Source organism: Nelusetta ayraudi, unplaced genomic scaffold (genome assembly GCF_046127955.1).
Source record: "Nelusetta ayraudi isolate G7.1 ecotype Tasmania unplaced genomic scaffold, CSIRO-AGI_Nayr_v1 ptg000135l, whole genome shotgun sequence".
NCBI classification, from domain to species: Eukaryota; Metazoa; Chordata; class Actinopteri; order Tetraodontiformes; family Monacanthidae; genus Nelusetta; species Nelusetta ayraudi.
The window spans coordinates 13,846,247-13,867,937 of NW_027466185.1; the positions used below are offsets into that span (position 1 = coordinate 13,846,247).

The window sequence follows — 21,691 nt, forward strand, 5'->3', positions numbered from 1 at the left end:
GGACAGAGGGCTCACCCTGGCTAATTAGCTCAACGTACACTTGATTAGCTGCACTTTCAGCTCCAGCAGTGTTCATCTAGCTCACTGGCTCAGGCCGAGTGTGACACTACACACACACACACACATACACACACACACACACACGCCACTGCGTCTTCACTGGACGTTAATGTTAGATTTGCACGGACATTGACAGCAATCCACCTGCTGTGGCTTCTTGCTTGTTTTTTTTCCTTTGCGAAATCCCAAAAAATAACAGCACACAGCGTTCAGGTTCATGACACTGAAACATACACAATATTTTTGTGAACCGTGCGGTAAACTACGGCCGTAAGTCTTCTAATTTTGCATTTTAGGGCCAAAATGAATGCAGCACAGTCCATTATCTCCGTCCGAAACCTGTCATTACGCTTAGTGTATGAAACAAGTCGTAACATATATCATGCGGCCTGGTTAAACTCCACCATGTGGACCCTGTACTTTAGGCTTTTGATGTTCTTTTATTTGAGCAAAACTGCGGAACTTGAGAGCGACAAAACAAATGAGTTTGATTCAAAGACGTGCAGCCGCTCATTTCCAGCCGGACTCTCCCTTTGGCTGCGCCACGGCAAGCTAATACAGGCAACGGCGTTTGTGAGTGCGCGCGTGCGCTTGCCTTTGGAGTGTGTCAATTGCAGAGGAGTGCAGGACGCCTGTATTTATAGAAACACTTGACTACACACTCAGGAGATCTCACAGGAGCAGTTCACTACCTTTCGCCCTGGACTCTCTGTATTCTGTTTGTTTCTTTTCATTTCCCGTCACTTTATGCTCTCCTTTGGTCCAGTTTATCAGCGTTTTCCAGTCGCAGTCATCTAATATTTGTTCCGCTCAAGCTGGTTCTGTTTTGAGACGGACACACTGGGATAGAAAGCACACAAGGAGGAGAAAGACAGGAGGGTAACTAACAAACTTTTGCAGACGGTGTCGTCACCAGATTGCAGTAAGTGCTGTGACTCATTACTGCACGCACACACACTCTTATGTTACTCTAATGCTGCAATTGTGCAGGGTTCCTCAGTCGGAGCATTTGTGTCCTGATGCGCTTTAATATGCGTCATAAGAGTTGCATGATAGAAAATTGCATCACATGGCCTCCGGGCCAGTTTTTTTGAAGGACTCTCATTTTCAGTTTTGAGCTTTTTCATTTTGTCAGACGCTTGTCTCAACTTCTTGACTCCTTTAGATGTCTGCAGCTGCATGTCGGGCTCCCAGCACACATCTTGCAGGCTGAATACAGTTCATGTACTGTCTGTCACCTCAGAAATGACATTTGAAAAAACAAACCAAAAAGAGGAATAAACAGGTTCCCTGTAAATTGAGCTTCTATCTTCAGTTGGACTTATTCCCCTGCATCCTCCCCAATGTGGTTTCAGCTGTGAAGGAAAAGGACTGTGTGTGTGTGTGTGTGTGTGTGTGTGTGTGTGTGTGTGTGTGTGTTTGGGTCTGAGGGCGTTTTTTTTTTTTTTTAGGCCTACGCTTGAGGATTGGTTGCTGTTGGGAAGCAGCCTACACACGCCCTCACACGTGCACACACACACACACACACACACACACACACACACACACACGCTCACGCACTCACACAGGGCACTTACTGTACATCCTCAAACATGCTGTGTCCCCCTGGACCCCAGAGGAAAACGCCTTCTTCCTCCCAGCAGTGGAAATGCCACAGAAGTCTCCTCAGTGTTTATGTGTGTAGTAGTTGTATGTTTGTGTCTCCCTGTTTGTGTGCGTTTGTGCGTGTGCGATAGCGTTCCGTGGCTATGAGCGGACATCAAGAGTCAACACTGCCGTGATTTGGTCGGTTTGAAAGTATTTGTGCACGATTTGATTCACTCAATGTGTGTGTGTGTGTGTGTGTGTGTGTGTTTGTTTTTGTATGTGTGGGCACGTGTGTGTTCTTCTAGTTACATTTTTGTGTTTGCTAATTGAAAGGGAATTTATCAGTTATCAGCAAAAGGTGCATTATAGGATTTTCTTCTCCTTTGACCCCTACAGCTTTTCTCTGTCGAAATCCCAACTTGTGAGACTGTGTGGCAAAGCCGTCAATGCTTTATTACAAAACTAATCTAATTCAAGTTTTACGTGTTTAGTTGTTTGCGGTTTTTGAAATACATAGAATATCTGTACAGGGCAGCGTGAATGTGCTGCTGTGCTGAAATCTGCTACAATGGCAGGAAATTACATCATAGCTAATGACTAGACCCTAGCTTGAGGCTAGTATACACACCCACACACACACACACACACACACAGTTGCAGTCACAATGCACACAACTACCTTCGGTAAGGCAGGTCACTGGTGCAGCATGTCAGCTATGATGAATGGAACTGGAGCATGGTGTGTCCCTGTGGTGTGTGTGTGTGTGTGTGTGTGCTCTTGTAGGTGACTGCATTTGCAAGAATAAGACTCTCACATTTCAAACATTTGTGACTTGTCTGCAATCTAGAAAATATTGATGATCATCAATGTTATTGGTAATACGCCTACCTTCCCTTTAGTGTGTCTGTGTGTTTCTGTGTGTGTCTGTGTGAGTGTGAGTGGATAGTCTGTGTCATTACATTGCAATGAGTCAGAGCTCGAGAGGGAGAAAGAGGTAATTGTTGGGCTTTTGTCATATAGAGACGGAGCGAGGTGGGAGGAGGAGAGAGCTGAGTGGAGAGAGAGAGAGAGGGAGAGAGAGAGAGAGAGAGAGAGGGAGGGAAAGGGAGAGAGAGAGGGAGAGAGAGAGAGAGAGAGAGGGAGGGAAAGGGAGAGAGAGAGAGAGAGAGAGAGAGAGAGAGAGAGAGAGAGAGAGAGACGGCGGCGAGCGGAGGCGCTCTCAGAATGTCCGCGCATGGTAAATATCTGGAACCCCAAAAAGAATTCTTTTGTGTGCGGAAAATGTTTTTACTGCTTCCTTGTTGTGAGTGCGGCGGCCGCTCCAGGATATGTGTCAGACATCAAACACATTCTGTGTGCTAGTTGCCCTATTGGGTTTGATGACAGCTCCGGTGGGTTGGGCCGACATCAAAAAAAAAAAAAAAAATCAACCTAACAAACAAAGTTTGCTCATAGAGCAAATAGCAGACTCACTGTACTGAGTACGCAGCGACCACATCAGAGGGAACGGCGCCACACACCGAGCGGTGAATCTCCGGGACGTCGCTTCTCTCTCTGTCTAATTTGCTGTAATTTCATACAGTTTCCACCACGTAGCGTTCAGCACCCTGCAGCAGCGTCACCGCCGTGTGACACACAACCCCCCCCACCCCAGACTGAAAACAGCAGTTTAACTGTTTTGTCTCGAGTGGGACGGTGGTGATTGTTCTTCTTCGGCCTCGGTGAAAAAATGCGGCGGACGCTAAAGAAGTTTCAAATGAAGATTGGAAACAGCTGCAGCTGATTTGTTCGGTCAGAGAGAGTCGGGTTCAGCGGCAACAGGAGTTGTCGCTGATTGTTAACGGCTCAGCCTTGCAGGATCAAGGAAAACAAGGCAGAGTACTTGTTAGCACCCTTTGTGACATCACAAAGGGGTGATTTTTGCAACTGTGTTTTCGGTCTTGCGCTGAAGCGTGTGGTAAGCGAAAGATGTGAAATTTGCAATTTTTTTTGTTTTCTCATTGACACAAGAAGAAGAAGAAGAAGACCTTTATTGATCCCACAATGGGGAAATTTGCTTTATTGCAGCAACAGCAAAAAAGAAAAAAGAAATTGGCTACGGTGCAAGAGGTCAAGAATCATATTAACTGAAGACACGCATTATCAAAATATAATCATTTATAAAGTGATTTTTTTTTGTCATCAAATATAACCTTTCAACCGTCATCTGGGTTAAAGTGTTCAAAGTTTTGTCCCGTGCGGTGGGAGAGAAACAAATGATGCGCCGGGACATTTTCCAGGTTCAAGCTGGAAAACATCAAAATTGTGCAAACTAGGGACTTTTTCTCAGGCAGACGCACAGGAGAGAGAACAAATCCAAAGCAGACGACGGCGTCTGCTCAGCCAATCATATGACCTCATCTTTCTCTCCGTGCGCAGCAACACGTTCACGCGCGCGCTCACAGACGAACGCGCTCACACGCTCGACCAGTGGAACACCTGGTTCGTGAAGATGCGACGTCACGCCTCGGTGTCACCCAGAGTGTCCGAGGTCAGCCGTGAGCGCCGCGTCTGTCTGCGATGTGATTGGTCGCCAGCGCGCTCCCGTGACAAAAGGTTCTTGAAGCGATCTGCCCGTCTCCTCCTGCCTCCCCCTTCCCCTCCCCCGCCCTCTCATTTGCTGTTGTTTACTTTGCTGAAGACATGTGGTTCTGTTTATTCTCGCCACGGACGCTCACAGACCCAGGATCAGCACTAAGGACACTGCTGGTGGGGGGGCCAGGGAGGGTGTAGTGGGAATGAAGTTGGTGTAAATGTTCAATGTGTGATATGGAGAAAATTTTAAAGGTCTCTTGTTTGACCTTTTTCAGAAGCAGAAATAACTTAAATTTATTTTGAAATACATCAAATTTCCCTTTTTTTTTTTTTTTAGCTTCCTGCTTAAACTGAACTTCCTCTGTTGTGCCCTCCACATGTTGAAAAGGCGAGACTACTCCATGCTAATGAACCAGCGGGGAAAACCCCTGTTTTGTTTTCTGTCATGGACAACAAATTACATGAAGACACTTGGGCACTAGAGGGCGATGTTGCCACACCGACTCACGCAGCCAGCGCAGCGGAGCTTATCCACCTCCTATATATCAGCGTGTGTGTGTGTGTGTGTGTGTGTGTGTGTGTGTGTGTGTGTGTGTGTGTGTGTGTGTGTGTGTGTGAGAGCGACATCGCGGCCTACTAATCCAGTGGCCATTAATCTGCTTTACTCCTGGGCAAGTCTCATCTTGTTGTCGCTCTTAACGTTTGCTGGTGTTTGTCAGAGCGTGTTTGCTGGTGCCGAGGTGTTTTCCTCTCTCTCGGCTCATTAGCGGCGCCGACAGTGTGCGGTCGGTCAGCCGACGTTGCACAGTCGGAGCAGCGTGACACTTTAAAGCTCCTCAACCCCTTCAGTCCGACATTGTCCGATTAATTATCTAACATCGGGCAGATTTGCATAAAACAGCTTATTTACCACAAGCCTGGAAGAGGTATTAGGAAGAGGGGTCAGTGCCATTTGTGACATGGCAATGGGCTCATTTCTAACGCTGATGAAAAGTGTATCAAGCCAAGTAAAGAAGGGAAATGACAGACTTTAAGTTTTTGGGGTGATATATTCTGCATTGGCACTGCAACCAGAGGTGGCAAAGCGATGTTTTGGCTCTCAAACGAAGACTTTTCCCCTTCATAGAGCAAATAGCAGACTCACTGGACTGTTTGTCTCAGATGAGCCTGAGACAGACGAACACAGAGACAAGGTTTCTGGAGCTGAAGATGTCTCTGTAAAAAGCCCACGCAAAGATCATCAAGAGTGGCGTGCGCTAATCTACGTGCTAAGTCATGATTGGATGATTTGCACCGTGCTGAGAGGAACGCTCCCTCTTTGGAGTTGCTGCTTCAAGCCGTCTCAGCTCCGTCCCTCCACGCTCTGAGTCCGGTGATTCCATTTCAGACTGTAAGTGAGTTAAACGCACTCTAACCCCCAAACGGTCGGCGGAACAATAGACTCTGACGCCGCCTGTGGCTCGTCGCCGCGTCTTTATTCTGTGGTTGAAGACGGATGACGGCCGAGGACAAAGTTGACTTGGCAAGACTGGATTATGACTAATTGAGTGTCTCCTCGGGGCTGCGCTTGTGTCAGAGGCAGAGTAGCCAGAGGCAGTGTGGCAGCATACACCCCCCCCCCCTCATCCCTTCCTCCCCTCCACCCGCCTTGTGTTTGGGATATACTGTTGTTTCCGCCACCCACTCTGTCTCCTTTTCCAATTTCTCTTTTCCCGACTCAGTTTTTTACGGTCGTCTGTCTTGCTATGAAAAAGTTCTCATTTTATTTGGCCGCCAAACATGAATTCTGTCTCGTCCTCCTCCTCCTCTCTCCATCTATTCCCCTCCTCCTCCTCCTCCTCCTCCTCCTCCAATACATCTGGCTCCGTTTCCCTCCTGGGACACAAAAGGCAACCCCCCCTCCACCACCATTCCTTCCTCCTCCCCCCTCCCTCTCTCCATCCCCCGCTCGCAGTCATAGGCTGCCTACTACTCGGGTCCTTCCCACTGCCGCGTGTGTCAGCAGGGGAGGGAATATAGTGTTTGTAGTAGTTGCGGGAGGCAGGCAGGAGGAGGAGGAGGAGGGGAACGAGGCTGGGATGTAAGCCTTAAGCCGACATTAGCCATCATTACTGTGGTAGCCCGCTGTCCACGCTGCCCCCCAAAGAGCGCCGGGATTTTTTTCTGGCTTTTTCCAATTAAGCCGCCTGTCAGGGTGGCAGAGCTCTTCTCTTCCTCGCCTCCTCGTCCTGACTTTCAATGGAAGGACTGTATCACGGTAAGAGAAGTAAGAGAAGAGAGATTTTAACAGCAGGGAAACATTATAAAAATATTTACAGTGGAAAGAGATGTCAATAGTAGTAGTAGTTAGAATTGTCAGTACGTTATTGAGGGCAAGAATTTGGATTTTGACGTGGAGTCTGGGAAATATTCCGGAAGACACCTCAGTTAATTCTGTAAGGAACATTTCTCTCAACTGAAAGAGATGATTTGGGTTGAAAATGCAACTTTCTGCATTGCACCTGTTTGTTTTGTGTCTGTCATTTCTTTTATATTCTAAGACACTGCATTTATGGACATGTAGGCTGTCTGGTGCCGTCAAGTTTCCATCTTCATCACTTTTTGGCCTCTCACTGAATTTGCAATGGTGCCGAAACGCAAAGGCTTCAACTTTAAGGAGCGCCTGTGCAGCGGCAGGGCCGCGCTCCCCGTGTTGCACCACGTAGGTTGTGCAGTGCTTGTGTGGGAGGATGTGTGCGTGAGGCGATATGCGTGTCAATTCGGTGGGTTGTGTTTGAATGCGAGCGTAGCACTTCAAGCATGCAGTGTCTCCCATATGGCTTGGTGTGTAGGTGTAAGTGTGTCTGTCAGCCGTGAGAGCCTGTGTGTGTGTGTGTGTGTGTGTGTGTGTGTGTGTGTGTTGGACGCACAAAAGTAACAATCCTCCCTGCAGCGTTTTGTTTCTAGGCTGTGTCATCTATATTTCAGTGTGCTTTAATATTTCGATCTCGGTTTATAATTTATGGAATTTTCCGAAACACGGAACGTAGTTTGGAGTTTTACCCAACACTGACACACAACACAAACACACACACACACTTTGCCACACTCTGTGTAGACACTCTTCCATTTACCTCTAGAACTGCTCAAAACCTAAGTATCGCAATAAAACACTGATAATGGAAACACCTAAACTTCCAAAGAGTTCATTTCAAGTGAAAATGGCACGTTATGTTTGGACGGAGGAGGAGACGGAATATTTTTTTTTTTACAAGTAATCAAAGAGAAAAATGTAACGACCATTTCTTGACAGGAAACAACATGAAAGTTCAGATTTATACAAGAAATGTTGTACCTCCTCAAAGTGGGGTCTCATCGGACGAGATCTTACGAGAATTCCGTCTTATGCGCTTCAGACCAATCAATGGAAACACCTGGAAATTGCAGTTGTACTTTGTCAAAATTTTAGAATTTGCGCTTTTATTTTGCGAAAAACTGTCATGGAAGCGCAGCTTGTGACTCCTGGCCGACAATAAGCTCTCGAGAAAAGACAAGGGCCCAGTTTTTGCATCTTGTTCACTCCAAAAATTTGTTTTGAACGCAAAGTTATGGTAAGTGGCCCTGAGTGATGTCACATAGGGCACTGGCACCTCGCTGACACCCCTCCCAGGTTGGTTGTAATGCGTGATCCTTTAATAAGACGCTATTAGCCATTAGCGCGAGCAAAAAGCGGCTGTAGCGGCTACAGCCAGTGGCTGGAGATGAGTGTCTTCCGGCCAGTCAACCTGCTGATATTTTTAGCTTTGTGAGCATCGTGAAGTGATACAATTAAATATTTATGTTACAGCTTTCATCTTGTTTCTTTACTTTAAAAAAAAAACAAACAAAAAAAAACGTACGTGTGTTAAACAAAAATGGTTTAAATTCAGACTGGCACCAACAGTTGGGGTCCGGTTTTGCTCGTCAGTAAGGTCAGTGGTCCCGTGACCTGACGGCGACCCTCCATCTAAACCAGCGCTTTATTGGTCCTGAGTCGCGGCTGAATAATGCATGTAGCTGCGTATCTGCTCCGGGTGTGATACATTTTAAATGTGCGCCGCCTCAGTTATCGCTGCACCTGAACCACACACACACACACACACACACACACACACACACACTGGAGTGGGCGTGTGGGTTGACGGCGTGTGCGCACGGCTGATAAATGTGTGCGAGCAGTCATGCGTTCATGTGACCTTATTAGGCTGCATGCATGTTGGACGTATCTGGAGTGTGCATCATTTGTGTTGGTGTGTGTGTGTGTGTGTGTGTGTGTGTGTGTGCATGTGTTTTTATTTGGTGATAATGTGACAGGTTTTAAATAATGACCTTGTCTTTATCTGGATATGAATAATAAAGTGCTGTTGTTATGGGCTTCTCATATATATCAGCTTTTTCTTTTTCACACTAAATCAAGCATTTGAGAAACTGGCCTGTCTTCCACTATTTCCCAGTCAGGATATTGGAAATTCCTTTGTTATACCTTTTTTCAAATCATTTTTTGAAAATCCTGTACACCAGTGAAGCACCCTCGAGCTTAAAAAAAATTAGCCCTGTGTTGACTGCCCTGTTTTCGAGCCGCGTTGGGTTTAAGCCTCCCGCTGATACTCGGCCTTTGTTTTACCTTCAACATGTTTGGAAGGAGACATAACAAGGCGGCTGCGAGGTGACCTCAGAGGGAGGAACCGACACCTGGCTGGGGCTCCTCTCCCCCGGCCTTGGAGGCATATCAGAGAGCCATCGGTGCTCTTTGTGACATCACAGAGTGGTGTTGCACTCTCTTTCTAAAAAGTGGCACTTGCAAAAGAAAAGGAGGAATGAAATATCTACATCCTGAGATGCATATTGTTGCCTGGTGACCTTTTTGTGAAGTTTACCGTCGCGTTGTGAGTCATTGTTGAGCCTCAAACTGTCCTGAAGGGCGGCAGTGCACTGCAGACGTGTGTGATTGTGCGTATCATGTTAGTGAGTGACTGGCAGGTGTGATTGGTGCCCCGGGGAGTGAGTAAGGCTGCACGCCCCAGTAACAGCCCATTGTCGGCAGGGTCTTTCTCCCCCCTCGACTCGGTCGGTGTCTAACACACACACACACACACACACACACACACACACACACACACACATACACACACACACACACACACACACACACACACACACACACACACACGCTTGTGTGCTACCGCCAGCCCAGCTTTAGCTTTAACCATTAGACAGTGTGCATTGAGGCAGAACAGCTGACTGCTCTTATCAGGTTAGTTCACTGGAGTTTTAGGGAAGAAGCGTTTTTTTTATATTTTTATATTTTGGAGGTGAAAAATAGAACATCTGCCCCTCCTCCCACTCAGCCAGTTTGGTTTTTTGTTGCTCTCGCTGCTGCACACGACTTCTCTCGCAAATGTTGGCAGTCGTCCTTATAAGCCATTTTATCTCCCTCATCCTTGATATGCCTTTAAACACAGAGCCCGAGCCTGGTGTGATGGCGGGGCCGTGCAGAATAAGGGGTTATGCCAGCGAAGGCTCACGGATGGATGGATGAGACGCTCGCAAGACGAACGTTTGCTTTGATGAGTCAGTCGGTTGAGTTTTCACAGCGGCGTTTCTTTCTAATTAAGACTCCTCACGTCCAACATTCCCAGCGAGGTTGACGCTAGCCATAACAAAGAAAACTCTTTTCCTCTCTGACCTATTAGCAAATTGTGAATTTGATGTAACTGCTGATGTTGGAGGCAGTCGCATAAACACCGCTGCCGATGGAAAAACTGCTTGATTGTTTCACCTAATTACAGTCCTCAAAAACCCCCAAAAAAACCTGAGGTTAACACGCAGTTGGCGACAGCTCGCAGGCCAGAGAGACTCTCTGCCTCTTTGTGTGTGTTATTGCAGTTTGATATGTGTTTGCGCTTGTGTGGAAGTCCAGAGTGTACAGCCAAAACAGTAGTTAGGGCTGCTTACGTTCGCTCTAGTTTATTTTAAAAGCAAAACGGAGCGTCGAGAAAAAGAAGGTGTTGTGTTATCAAACCCAACTTACTTCTTATTTTGTTTCTAACCAGCATTACACAAGTCTTTCAGAAGCAGCCAGTGCATATTTAGATGGAATGGAATGGAGTGAGTCTTTATTTGTCACGTGTACCGAAATACAAATGAAATAGTAGATAGATGCTTCAACTGCACTTCATTCATCCACTGGAAGATACTCTAGATGTTAGTATACATAGAAATATGAATATAAGAAATAGATGTGGAGCTTTGCACTTGGACATTTCTCCTCCATGCTGAGAGGAGGTAGTTTGAGGGTAGTTTCAAGGGACGGCATTTGCACAACTGCTAAATTACAACGCTGGCTGAATGAAAGCAGGCTGATTTCCTCGCACCTGTGTTAAATTGAAGTTGTACCGATGTCGCGTGCACCTGTTTGGCTCGGACTGAGGTGGAACAATACGCTTTTGATCACATCAAACAAAAAAAAAAAAAAAAAAAAAAGGCGTGAGGAGCAGGTGTTTGGGCTGATAGAGAAGCTGGCGGCTCTCTTTGATCCAAGGGAGGGCGCTGAACGGAGCGCCGTGTCATTAGCACCCTGCTTCATCCTGCAGAAGCCCTGCAGCAGGTTTTTACAGTGAATAAAATCCCATCAGGAATCAGCGCGCTTGGACAAAGACGAGTAGATGAAAAGCAAATAACCAGAAGAGTCGAGTTCCGGGAAATGAAAAAAGAAATGTTTTGCAAGTGATTATTTAAATGGAGACATCAGTCAGGGGTTTTTCCCCTGCCCTCTAATCTTCAGACATGAAAAGGCCAGAGTTTCAGAGTGTGCAAAGCACCAGCAGGGGGAAGGCAGCGAGCGGAGTTCATCAGGCATATTGGTATCAATGCTTTTATTTCATTTATCAACACCCAAATCAAGTTTTATGAAAGTTGAGGGGGGAGATTAGTCAGCAGCACAGCTTAATACAGATGAATGCACATTCATCATGTTACCTGATCGATGCAGCCACATCAAAGCCTCTCATTCATCGTTGAGCAAATGAGTTATTCCAGTTGCGATCACGTTGCATTAAAAAGAAGATGCCGACGCCCACTTAGCGCAGACTCCTGCTCTCGTATTGCAGGGCCTTTCTCCGTATCGTCTGCACCGCTATGAGTCACCTTGCTGCCATTTCCCTTTGGTTGTGTGGCTTTTCCTCCGTGGCATTACATCATCGTTATCAATAACCTCTGAGTGTGTGTGTGTGTGTGTGCACATCACGGTGTCTCCAGCACCACTTAGAACCTCTCCTCCTCCTCGTCCTCCTCCTCCTGACCTTCCTCCTGCCGTGCACCACAGCCTCTATCAGTGCTCTAACAGGGTGTCAAGTTTTCAAAAGGCTTCTCCTGCTGCTGGACTTCCTGTGGGAGCTGGGGAGCCTCGGTATCGATGGCGCTTAAAGTACCTCGTCCGCGCTAATAGAGTTAGACCGCTGCTTTTATCCGGCCCAAAAGGCTGGGAAATAGATCCAGCCATCGACAATTTAACTGAAGTTCAATACCTGGCTGCCACGCACACGTCAGAGCTGGGATCAGGAAATGAATTGATGGCCAGGACGGAGACACATATTGTTGTCGGAGAATGTTTCTAATGCATGAAATTCACTATCTATCTATCTATCTATCTATCTATCTATCTATCTATCTATCTATCTCAGAATCAGCTTTATTGACAAAGTTTGTGCACGCCAAACAGGGAATTTGACTCCAGTTTGTCTGCGTTCTCTGTATGTAGATTAAGAAACTAAATAAAAGACAGTAAACACTAAAAAATTATATACAAGTATACATTATATAAAAATACAACACAATATATACAATTATACAATAACATATGCAACATACACAGTACATAAATATAAAAACAATATATACCAGTCTGCATATATACTGTAACAAGAAAAGGAAGAAACATAGGTGCAGCAGTACCAGGTAGAACATGGTCCTTGAAAGTGTAGTGCAGTGTAACAGGATATGATGCGTTATTACACAGTCATTACTCTGAGTCTCTGTTAATGTTGAGAGTTCATCTATCTATCTATCTATCTATCTATCTATCTATCTATCTATCTATCTGTGTGTCTGTCTGTCTGTCTGTCCGTCTGTCCAAATGGAAATGGTGACTCTTGTTTTTGTGTTTTGTCTTTCAGATATTTCCAGGATTGCCTACTACACAGGTGAGCAGCACTGACGACCTCCTGCCACACACACACACACACACACACACACACACACACACACACACACACACACACACACACACAAACACACACACTCACTTATCGTTCCCGGTGGTGCAGTGGAAAAGGGAGAACAGATATTTGCAGGGGGGCCTTTCATTGCATCTCTTCATTTATTATTATTTTTTTTACTTTAGAATGGTGAATGGGGCCTTTCCTGCCCTCTGTGACTGATTGTGCGTTGGTAAAAAAAAAAGAAAAAAAGTCCAGTGACATATAGAAAGAGAGAGACGCACACAGTTTGGCACACTTCCAGAGCAGAGCTTCCCATTCACGGCAGCATCCGGGCCCCTGACAAAAGACTCTCAATGGCACACACACACACACACACGCGCGCGCGCATGCACGCACACACACAGGCACACCCTTTTAAACACTCTCCCCGCTCCTGCTGGATTTTCATAACAATAGCCGGTAGCCTAAATTAGAGCACAAACGATAGGAAACCGGCATGTGCGGCGGACGCACACAAAGGCATCCAACTCGCCGTGAAGAGCGTTTTTTGCACGCCGGCCGCCTCTGCCAGCCGGCAGGGCGTTTGTTGCCACGGCCATATAAGTGTCTGTTAGATGAATGGAGGCTGGCATGTGTTTGGCGGAGACGCGGCGAGATGTGCGGCGCTCACGCCACCTGGCCGCAGGAGGCTCGGGTCACATCCTCAGTGCCGCCGGTGCTGCAACAGCAGGGCGCCGGCTATGCAGCGACTGCAATTTGAGAGATGTTTTTTATTTGGAAAGGCACATTTCCATTGCATACATTCATTACAGACTTAGTCATTCCAGGACATATAGAAAGACCATCACTGAAGGTTCATGAGATTTTGTCCACTTTGCCTTTTTTATTTATTTATTTTTTTCGGACTGTCACTTGTTTTCGATGAAAACAATAACGATAACGAAACCACCACTTCACAACATCCAAGTGTCACATCAGAAAGGAGGACAGGTTTATACAAGACACAAGCACATTCATATGAAATCAGATCTAATTAGTTTTACGTACTCAGTCCATTTGGACCAGATCCTTTAGAACTTTTCTTTTTCAACTTTGAGAGAATCAGATATCTTCTCCGTAAAAGGAATTTGAGACATTGATGAGGAGGTTTGTTGGGAATGTGCAAAAAATGATTTGAAAAAGCATTTTCAGCTTTGGCTCACCTCACTTTTATAGATATCCAAAGATGATGAGAGTAACTGATCTTTAAAAAAAAAAAAAATTAAAGGTACCATATTATGCACAGTTGAGTGAATCAGTGTTAGCTCAGAGTCAAGCAGTCAGCTGAGTCTGGAAACTGTCAGTGAACTCAGAAAAAAAAAAAAAAATCTCCTTTCACCTCATTAACTTGCACTACTTTTAGAAAGTCAGAGCAATTCTGGAAACCAGGCCTCTGTGATGTCACAAGGGGCACGGAAAGCTGACTGACGTCTTTTCCTGACAGCCCCACCAGTTCCGCGTGACTCAATGACTCAAAAATACAGAAGCTGCCTGTTGCTGTTGCCAGATGTAAAGTGACATTTCTCTCCAATCGTCTGGCTGCGTTTGTGCCAAACTCCTCGACGATCTGAGGCCGTTGTCGAAAAACAGAAGCGGGAGTGCGTGTCATTGGCGGGGCACAGGGGAGCAGAGGGAGATTAGCATATTAATAGTTTGAAGCCCCTCCTGCTTCCCCGGCAGCCCTCTCTCACCCCTGATCTCGCTCTTTCTCCACTCAACTTTCTTTCAGTTGCGCCACTCTCGCCCGCTTAGTCCCTGCTTTCATTCTGAAGCAGTCGGTGGTGCACTTCCCCGTCTGTCTCCTCTGCCTCTCTGTTTGTTTCACTTCAGTCATCTCTTCTCACAACTTTGTTTTTCGCCCTACATAAAGAAGAAGAAGAAGAAGAAAACTTTTTTTTCTTTCTGGACGCCCCCTCTTTGCCTGACCGAACTGGGCTGGATGGACTTTGCAGATTTCAGCCGCAGAGGATCCTTATTGTCTCTCATCGCCGCTCCGAAATAAGCAGAAGTCTCTTCCCTGGACTCTTCCAGGGTAACTGCGTAACTATGGGGTGCAGCGGGTGGTGCGCAAACGCTGGGAAAACAAAGACAAACAGCGTGCTGTCACCAGACCGGAGCCACTGAGGAGTAATTAGAGGTGCCGGGAACAATATAGTTTGCTGGTGACAACTGGCTTCGCAACTCTTTTGCATGTCCTCCTGAAAACTGGGGAAGGTAGAGGAGAAAAGCAACGCAGAATGGAGCGTAAATGAAGCTGGAGGAGGAGCTGCAGCGGGGAGCAGGAGATGAGATGGACGGGACTTTTCTGTTTCTCCGTGCAGAGCGTCAGCGCTGCAGAAAACTTGGCTCGCTCGGGGACTGAGCGTTGTTCCACTCCAGAAGTAACTCTTGGCTAACGAAGCTGTTGACAAAAGCCGGAGACAAAGGCTTCTGCCTCGGAGTCAGACTGCGTGTGTGTGTGTGTGTGTCTGTGTGTGTCTGTGTGTCTGTGTGTGTGTGTGTGTGTGTGTGTGTGTGTGCATGCTCTCGCAGCACTATCGCAACCCCAGCGCTTCTGGGTTTGTGTTACAGCCACCACACACAGCAGAATCCCAGCGAGCTTGAGAGAGAGTGTGTGTGTGTGTGTGTGTCTGTGTGTGTGTGTCTGTGTCTGTGTCTGTGTCCGTGTGTGTGTGCGATGCGCGGTTGCGAGACGACGAGCTGTCGGTCCGTCCTGAGCGCGGGCAGCCACAGAGCAGAGCAGACATGTGTTTCCATGGCGATGAGTGGCTGTAGCCCCTTCCCCATGTGCTGGGACAGAGGTATGAATGGAAAGGGTCTTTGCAGGCACGCACACACACACACACACACACACACACGCACATGCACACCAGAAAGAAAAATAAGTGACATCTGACTCCATGGGAACTGACTTGGTGTGCAGCCAGAGTCGCTACTGAAAGTGTTACTACTGTGTTACAACACCTCATTTTCACTTAAAGGGCATTAAAGAGTGTGAAAACTAGATCCTGCTGTGTTTTTTGGATGCAGTTGAGTGACCTGCACTTGAATGCATCGCCCGGTGATGCATGCCAGGGCCTCTCCAGATTATATTGCCATTAAACTGCAGGAAGCGTGTCGATGCCGTAGCTCCTTGCTCAGGAAGAACGTCAGCCGGGGGAGAGCATTGTCTTCTCTCTGTGTCACAGTCGCAGGTGTGCGCACACTTAGCCCTGACCCCCACCGCAAGGATTTCTCTCTCTGGCATTCCCATTGTTGTTTTTGCAGTATTCGTCTTGCTTTTCGGACACATGGCGCGGCAAAGTTTGATCAAAGCGATGCCAGAGTCGGTTGCAGGAAGTGGGAAAACAAGCTTTACGTTTGCTTCACTTTCACAGAGTTAACTTTCCGATGAATCTTCTCACTTCCCTCCTCCTGCCCCAGAATATGACCGACACCTAGCGGCGGCAGTGTCAGCAGGGAAAACCATGGCGACGGCCTACCTCGACCCCAACCTGAACCATGCTTTCCTGGGCGACGCCAAGTCGCGGCTGAGCGCGGGGGGGTCGGACCGGACCCTGGTGGGCTCGGTGGACCGGGTGCTGAAAGTCTTCCACCACTTCGAGACCAACACCGAGAACAGCTGCTGGTCCTCCAACATCCGCTATGGAGACGCCACGGACGTCAGGGTAAGAGACCCGCGCTGAAAGCTGTCTTGAGAGGTGTTTGCATTGGAACGTGATCGTTTTAGCAGGCCAGATGCTAATAAAGCATGCTAACATTTCCAGTTTAAATGCAAAACTCCAAGTTGTCTACTGTCTACCACAACAAATGAGCGCTCTGTGAATACTTTGCTTGCAAATAACTATATCATGTCCTCGCCTGCTGCACACTTCTCACGTCTGCGTGCTCCAGTGCTTGTGTAGCATCTTGGTGGCGTGCTTTTAGCGCGTGTCCCACGACGCACTCGACTACTTAAGCCCCGCTCAAAGTTTAGTGTTCGTACACGACGTGTCACCGCAGATATCCTCTCCTCCTCCGTCCTCTCCTCCGTCCTCTCCTCCTCCCACCCGCTCCTCACTTTCCCCCTTTGCTGCAGTATCTAGGTCAGAACCCCCACAGCACTTTGCATGGCAATGCACAGAGCGCTTGCTGTGTGTGTGTGTGTGTGTGTGTGTGTGTGTGTGTGTGTGTGTGTGTGCGTGCTTGTATGATGTCTGTCAACTCGTTTGGGCCGGTACGTCATTTTAAATCACTTCCTATCACCTACACACACGGCGAGATGTGTGCCCTCCATGACCTGATGCAAAATGTCAGACGCAGCGCAGCCGGCACGGCTGAGGGCCGCCAGGCTGACCCACCTCTCTGTCGACTGTCCTCCCAACATCGTTTCTCAGCTCAGCAATGAACCTGCTTTCACACTTCAAACTTGAGGCGACTAGAACCAGTTCTGGAAAATGGGGAGAAATAGATTGGTTTCACTTAAACTGTTCTCCGTTTGAATTATGAAATTTTATTTTATTAATTATATTAATTAAAATGAAAACATTGTAGTTTCTAGTATGTATGTTTCACATTGCATTTTCCATCCATCCATCCATCCATCCATCCATCCATCCATCCATCCATTTCAGTGCCCGCTTATTCCCGAGCTCAGGGTCACAGGGGTCTGCTGGAGCCTATCCCAGCTGTCATAGGGCGAAGGCAGGGTGACACCCTGGACAAGTCGCCAGTTCATCTCACCAGTTCACTCACGTACACACCTATGGACACTTTAGAGTTTAAATTCACCTCAACCATTTTGTGATTTTCTTCTTCCTTCCAGGGGATCATCCAAAAGATTTTGGACATCCACAAAGTCCGCTGGACGTCCTGCTTTGGTCTGCGTCTCAGCAACGGCCAGTTCAGGGACCAGGTGCACTGGCTCCACCCAGATATGGGCGTGTCCCATGTCAGGGAGAAATATGAGCAGGCGCGACCAAACGACGAGTGGAGGTAAGAGAGAAGCAGCCAAGGCCGGACATAATTACGCTAGCACAATGGGACGCGTTATCCCCTTTATTTCAAGTCGACATTTGTTTGGTCGTCTAACTGATAAGATGGGAATCTTATGCCCATTTTCCTGTTTCTGGAAATAACCTTACTGTCTCTGAACACTACTTTAAAAGAGACATGCAGATCTCCATCTCCAAAGTGATGCTTTGTTTTCGGTCCCACAGGTTTGGAAGGGGACATCAACAAATGACGAGGCAAACCTGAGGTGGCCTTTGTGACATCACAAAGCCCTGAATTTCACAACTGCATGTTACAGAGCACATTTTCATTGTGCCACTAGCGACACCAGTCATTGTTAGAAAAGGTCTATAAAATCAATACTGCACAACATGGGACCTTTGAATAAATCCAAGCGGTTTGTCGCCTGCCACACAAGGCAGATTGTTGCGGCAGCGGCAGGAGGCGCTGTGTGCAGCGCGGGTTTGTGTTTGTGTGGGCAGTTTAGATGTTAATTCACTGGCGTGTATTATGCACATTGTGCTCGTCCTGTTGCTAATGCCTTTGTGAGCTGGAGGCCTTTCTGCACTGTGGACATAAAGAGAGAGGGAAGCAGATGCCGGCTTTGTCCGACTAAGTCAACAGCTCTCCACGTCTTTGACTGCGTCGCCGCCGCACGTCTTTGCACTTGCCCTCAATTTCGCTCTTGTGATATCATTTTAGCCCAGTGGGGCTTGGCAGCGCCTCGGTGTGTGAATGGGTGAATGAGAGGCCTTTGTGAAGCGCTTTGGGGTACCGTTCCAGGTGCTGGGAAAGCGCTATAGAAGTGCAGTACAGTTACCATTTTATTTAGCATTTTCTGCTAAGAGCTTCCCATCATTCTGTGTCTCCACTTTGTGCAATGCGGGTTGGATTTATTGCCCTGTTTGCATCAAAGAGTTGGAGCTGCAAGGCTCAGACATGTCGATGCTATTTAAAATGAAAAATGAAATTGTAGCTGACACACACACACTCACACTCTCCATTGTTTGTCTTCCAATAGGTATGAGTTACGAATCAGGTATCTTCCAAAGGGTTTTGTGCAGCAGTTTACAGAGGACAAGCCTACGCTCAGCTACTTCTACCATCAGGTACCAGACAGACAGTTTGGCTCTCTGACTCTTGGGAGCAGCAACCTTGCTCTTTTCCTTTGTGTTTGACTCGGGCTCCCTTCTTTCTTGCGTGTCTCTCCGTGTCGTCCAGGTGAAAAATGACTACATGACGGAGATCGGGGAACAGGTGGAGCAGGACGTGGCCCTCAAACTGGGCTGTTTGGAGATCAGGTAGGCAGAACGTTGCTGTCGGCCTCTTTCTTTCGACCGCCGCTGACGATTGACCCGCGATGACTGGCTGCAAATTGTTTTTTCCTAAACGTTTATTGAGCCGTTCCTTTCGCCTTGCGAATACCTCTGACCCAACTCCCCTTCCAGGCGGTTCTTCAAAGAGATGAGAGGAAACGCCCTGGATAAGAAGTCCAACTATGAACTACTTGAGTAAGTATTCTCCGTTTATCTCACCCCCCCCCCCCACTAACACACACACACACACACACACACACACACACACTTCCCAGTTGCATGTTTTAACCTAGCAGCCCTCTGGTTGTTGAATCCGTGTTACAGTTCCTAGAAATCCGTCAAGAGGAAAACAGTTTTTAGGACACAGGATGGTTAAAAATAATGCAGTTTGGTTGTGCTCAGACAGCATTTCTGTTGTCTTGTTCAGTCTGGCCGCAGTCGTCATTCCTTGTTGTTCCCGGAATAACGTGCGACTGGTGGCTCTGTCGTGAGCGTGAACTCTCTGCTGTGTCCGCCCCTCTTTGTAGATGAGTCTCGATGAGGAGCGTGAACAAACTCTGACTAACGAGGCCAGGCATTGATCTCATTCTAATGAGCCGAGCCCGCCGCCCCCGTCCACCCCCTTTCCGGAGAAATCGGTCTTTTCTGTCCCGCCCGTCCTAACGAGCGCTCCAATTACCCGAGAAGAAAGCCCTCTGTCTCCGCACCGAGTTTTGTCTCTCGTTTCCCTCCACCATCCGTCTCCCGTGCTGCCTTTTATTGTCTGTCTCCTCTCCATCTGTCCCTCCCTCAGTGTCCCTACTCGGGGGCCAGGCATATTTAAAACCAGGTGGAAGGGAAAGTTAAAGTCCCATTGATTGTCACATCCAGAAGGATGCTAAATTTTTCCACATTTCATTGGGTGATTTAACCCCCCCCCATTCCAACCCAGAATACTGAGTGCCAAGCAGGGAGGCAACAGGGACCATTGTTACAGTCTTTGCTATGACCTGGCCAGGGATTGAACCCACAACCTACCAGTCTCAGGGCAGACACGCTACCTCTTTACCACTGAGCTGGAAAGTAGGGATGAGAGTAGAGATCATTTGGATGGGATCGGCGTGCCGGTTTAGCATATTTTATTAGATCAGTGATCCGCCGATCTGCGTTCAAAATGTGACGTGTTGAGATCGAAGGTTTCCGCCCGGCCGCACGCCTCCACATTTGTAAACAAAACAGCTATGTCGGCCGTGTGGCGATTCTACGAGTTGGAAGATGAATGCAGACCCGCAGCGAAATTCAAAGTCTGCAAGCTAATGGTTTCACGTGGTGGCAGCAACACAGCTTCCCATAACACAACTAATTTAATTGGTCAGAATATAAGGAATACAGCGCCGCTACTGAATCAAAAGCTGGTTTGAAGCAGCAGACGCCGCTCGCTAGTTTAAGAAAAGACAAGTTAGCTGTGTTAGCCGTGGGCTGCTACACTGAGCTGCTAGCCTGCTACCCTTTTTATTTTGCTCTAGTTGTTTACTGAAACTGAACTTACTGATTCATTCTATTTACTGAGCAAAGAGTCAAGTCATCACCAAGGGACTAAAGAAATGTCATTGGGACATCCCTACTGAAAAGATTTATGATGATGATGATGATGATGATGATGATGATGATGATGATGATGATGACGATGATGAAATTCCCCAGCGGTGGGGCTTCTGCTCTCTGCAGAGATGAATGTTTTGATGTGAGGCAGTCTGGCACTTTGGGCAACCACAAGGCAACACTGGACACCCACCGTGGCTGAAAAAGTCCAACGTGATATATGTTGTGGAGAAATAGGATGATGTAACCCCTCCAACCCCCCATACCCCACACACACACACACACACACACACACACACACACACACTCTGTCTTGACTGAGAGTCTTCACCCCTTCCCTCGTCATCCCTCTGCTCCACAGAGGTTTGAGTCATTAGCTGGCTTCCTGTTTTAGCCGATGCACATCTTTCCTTGCCCCCGACCCCCCCCCCCACCCCACTTTGCTCTGCAGCGCACTCTTCCTGGCCGCTCTCAATCTCTCGCTTTCAACTCTCAGATCCCCCCCCACTCTGCCCCCTCGTCTCGTCTCTCAGGAAAACTTGAGAAGCGCTCCGCAGTCAGCACTTCACTTCAGCACTCGCTTCCTTTGGCCTGTCTGCCCAAAGTGTTTGTCTGCGGCGTCCGCGGCAAACTTCTCTATCTGAAAGGAAGACGGAATCATTTGCTGTGATCAGATAAAGCCTCCCGGCCTCTTCCCCAGCAGCGGCCCTCAGGAAGCAAACCTGACCCCGCTGCTCTTCTCTCTCTTTCAGGAAGGACGTCGGTCTGCGCCGCTTTTTCCCTAAAGATCTGTTGGATTCAGTGAAGGTGAGAAAGAGGAGCGCACGGGTCAGAAGAACCCGGCTGGTGGGCAGTTGAAGATTGATTCATGTGATAATATGGGACCTGAAATTTCACTCTGCATGTTGTGGCGGCGTGTGCTTGCATAATGAGTCTGTGTCATTGATAAATTTACGGCACGCGTTTTATGGCAAGGGGTCTTAGAGCGTGTGTGTGTGAGTGTGTGTGTGTGTGTGTGTGTGTGTGTGTGTGTGTGTGTGTGTGTGTGTGCGTGTGTGTGTGTGTTGTAAAGAATCAGTGACCCGAAAAGGTCTAGATGTCAGCAGGCAGGCAGACAGATGCTCTGCAAGGCGTCCTCAAGTGTGTGTGTGTGTGTGTGTGTGTGTGTGTGTGTGTGTGTGTGTGTGTGTGTGTGTGAGGGGGTGAGGGGGTGCATTGGGGGGCGCCCTTGGGTCATGTTTAAACCCACTTTCTCTTTCTAACAATGAGGTGGGAGGGGGTCGCTGTCTGTTCAGCACCTCCGA

At 47.7% G+C, this 21,691-nt stretch overlaps 1 protein-coding gene across 5 annotated transcripts in view; it reads left to right on the plus strand.

The window, feature by feature from the left end:
- The window catches only part of LOC142905042 (focal adhesion kinase 1-like), a 46,255-nt gene that overhangs the window by 1,989 nt on the left and 22,575 nt on the right, over window positions 1-21,691 (plus strand). For 2 of the 5 annotated variants that reach the window (XM_076051512.1, XM_076051513.1), the window contains exons 2-8: window positions 12,415-12,441; window positions 15,922-16,166; window positions 17,303-17,472; window positions 18,512-18,599; window positions 18,712-18,791; window positions 18,939-19,001; window positions 21,140-21,194. In XM_076051512.1, the coding sequence (XP_075907627.1) occupies window positions 15,966-16,166; window positions 17,303-17,472; window positions 18,512-18,599; window positions 18,712-18,791; window positions 18,939-19,001; window positions 21,140-21,194 (657 nt within the window). In that variant the 5' untranslated portion in view covers window positions 12,415-12,441; window positions 15,922-15,965. Of the gene's footprint in view, window positions 1-6,272; window positions 6,480-12,414; window positions 12,442-14,249; window positions 15,300-15,921; window positions 16,167-17,302; window positions 17,473-18,511; window positions 18,600-18,711; window positions 18,792-18,938; window positions 19,002-21,139; window positions 21,195-21,691 lie in introns of those variants that run through there. The other 3 variants (XM_076051511.1, XM_076051509.1, XM_076051510.1) reach the window with 3 other exon arrangements.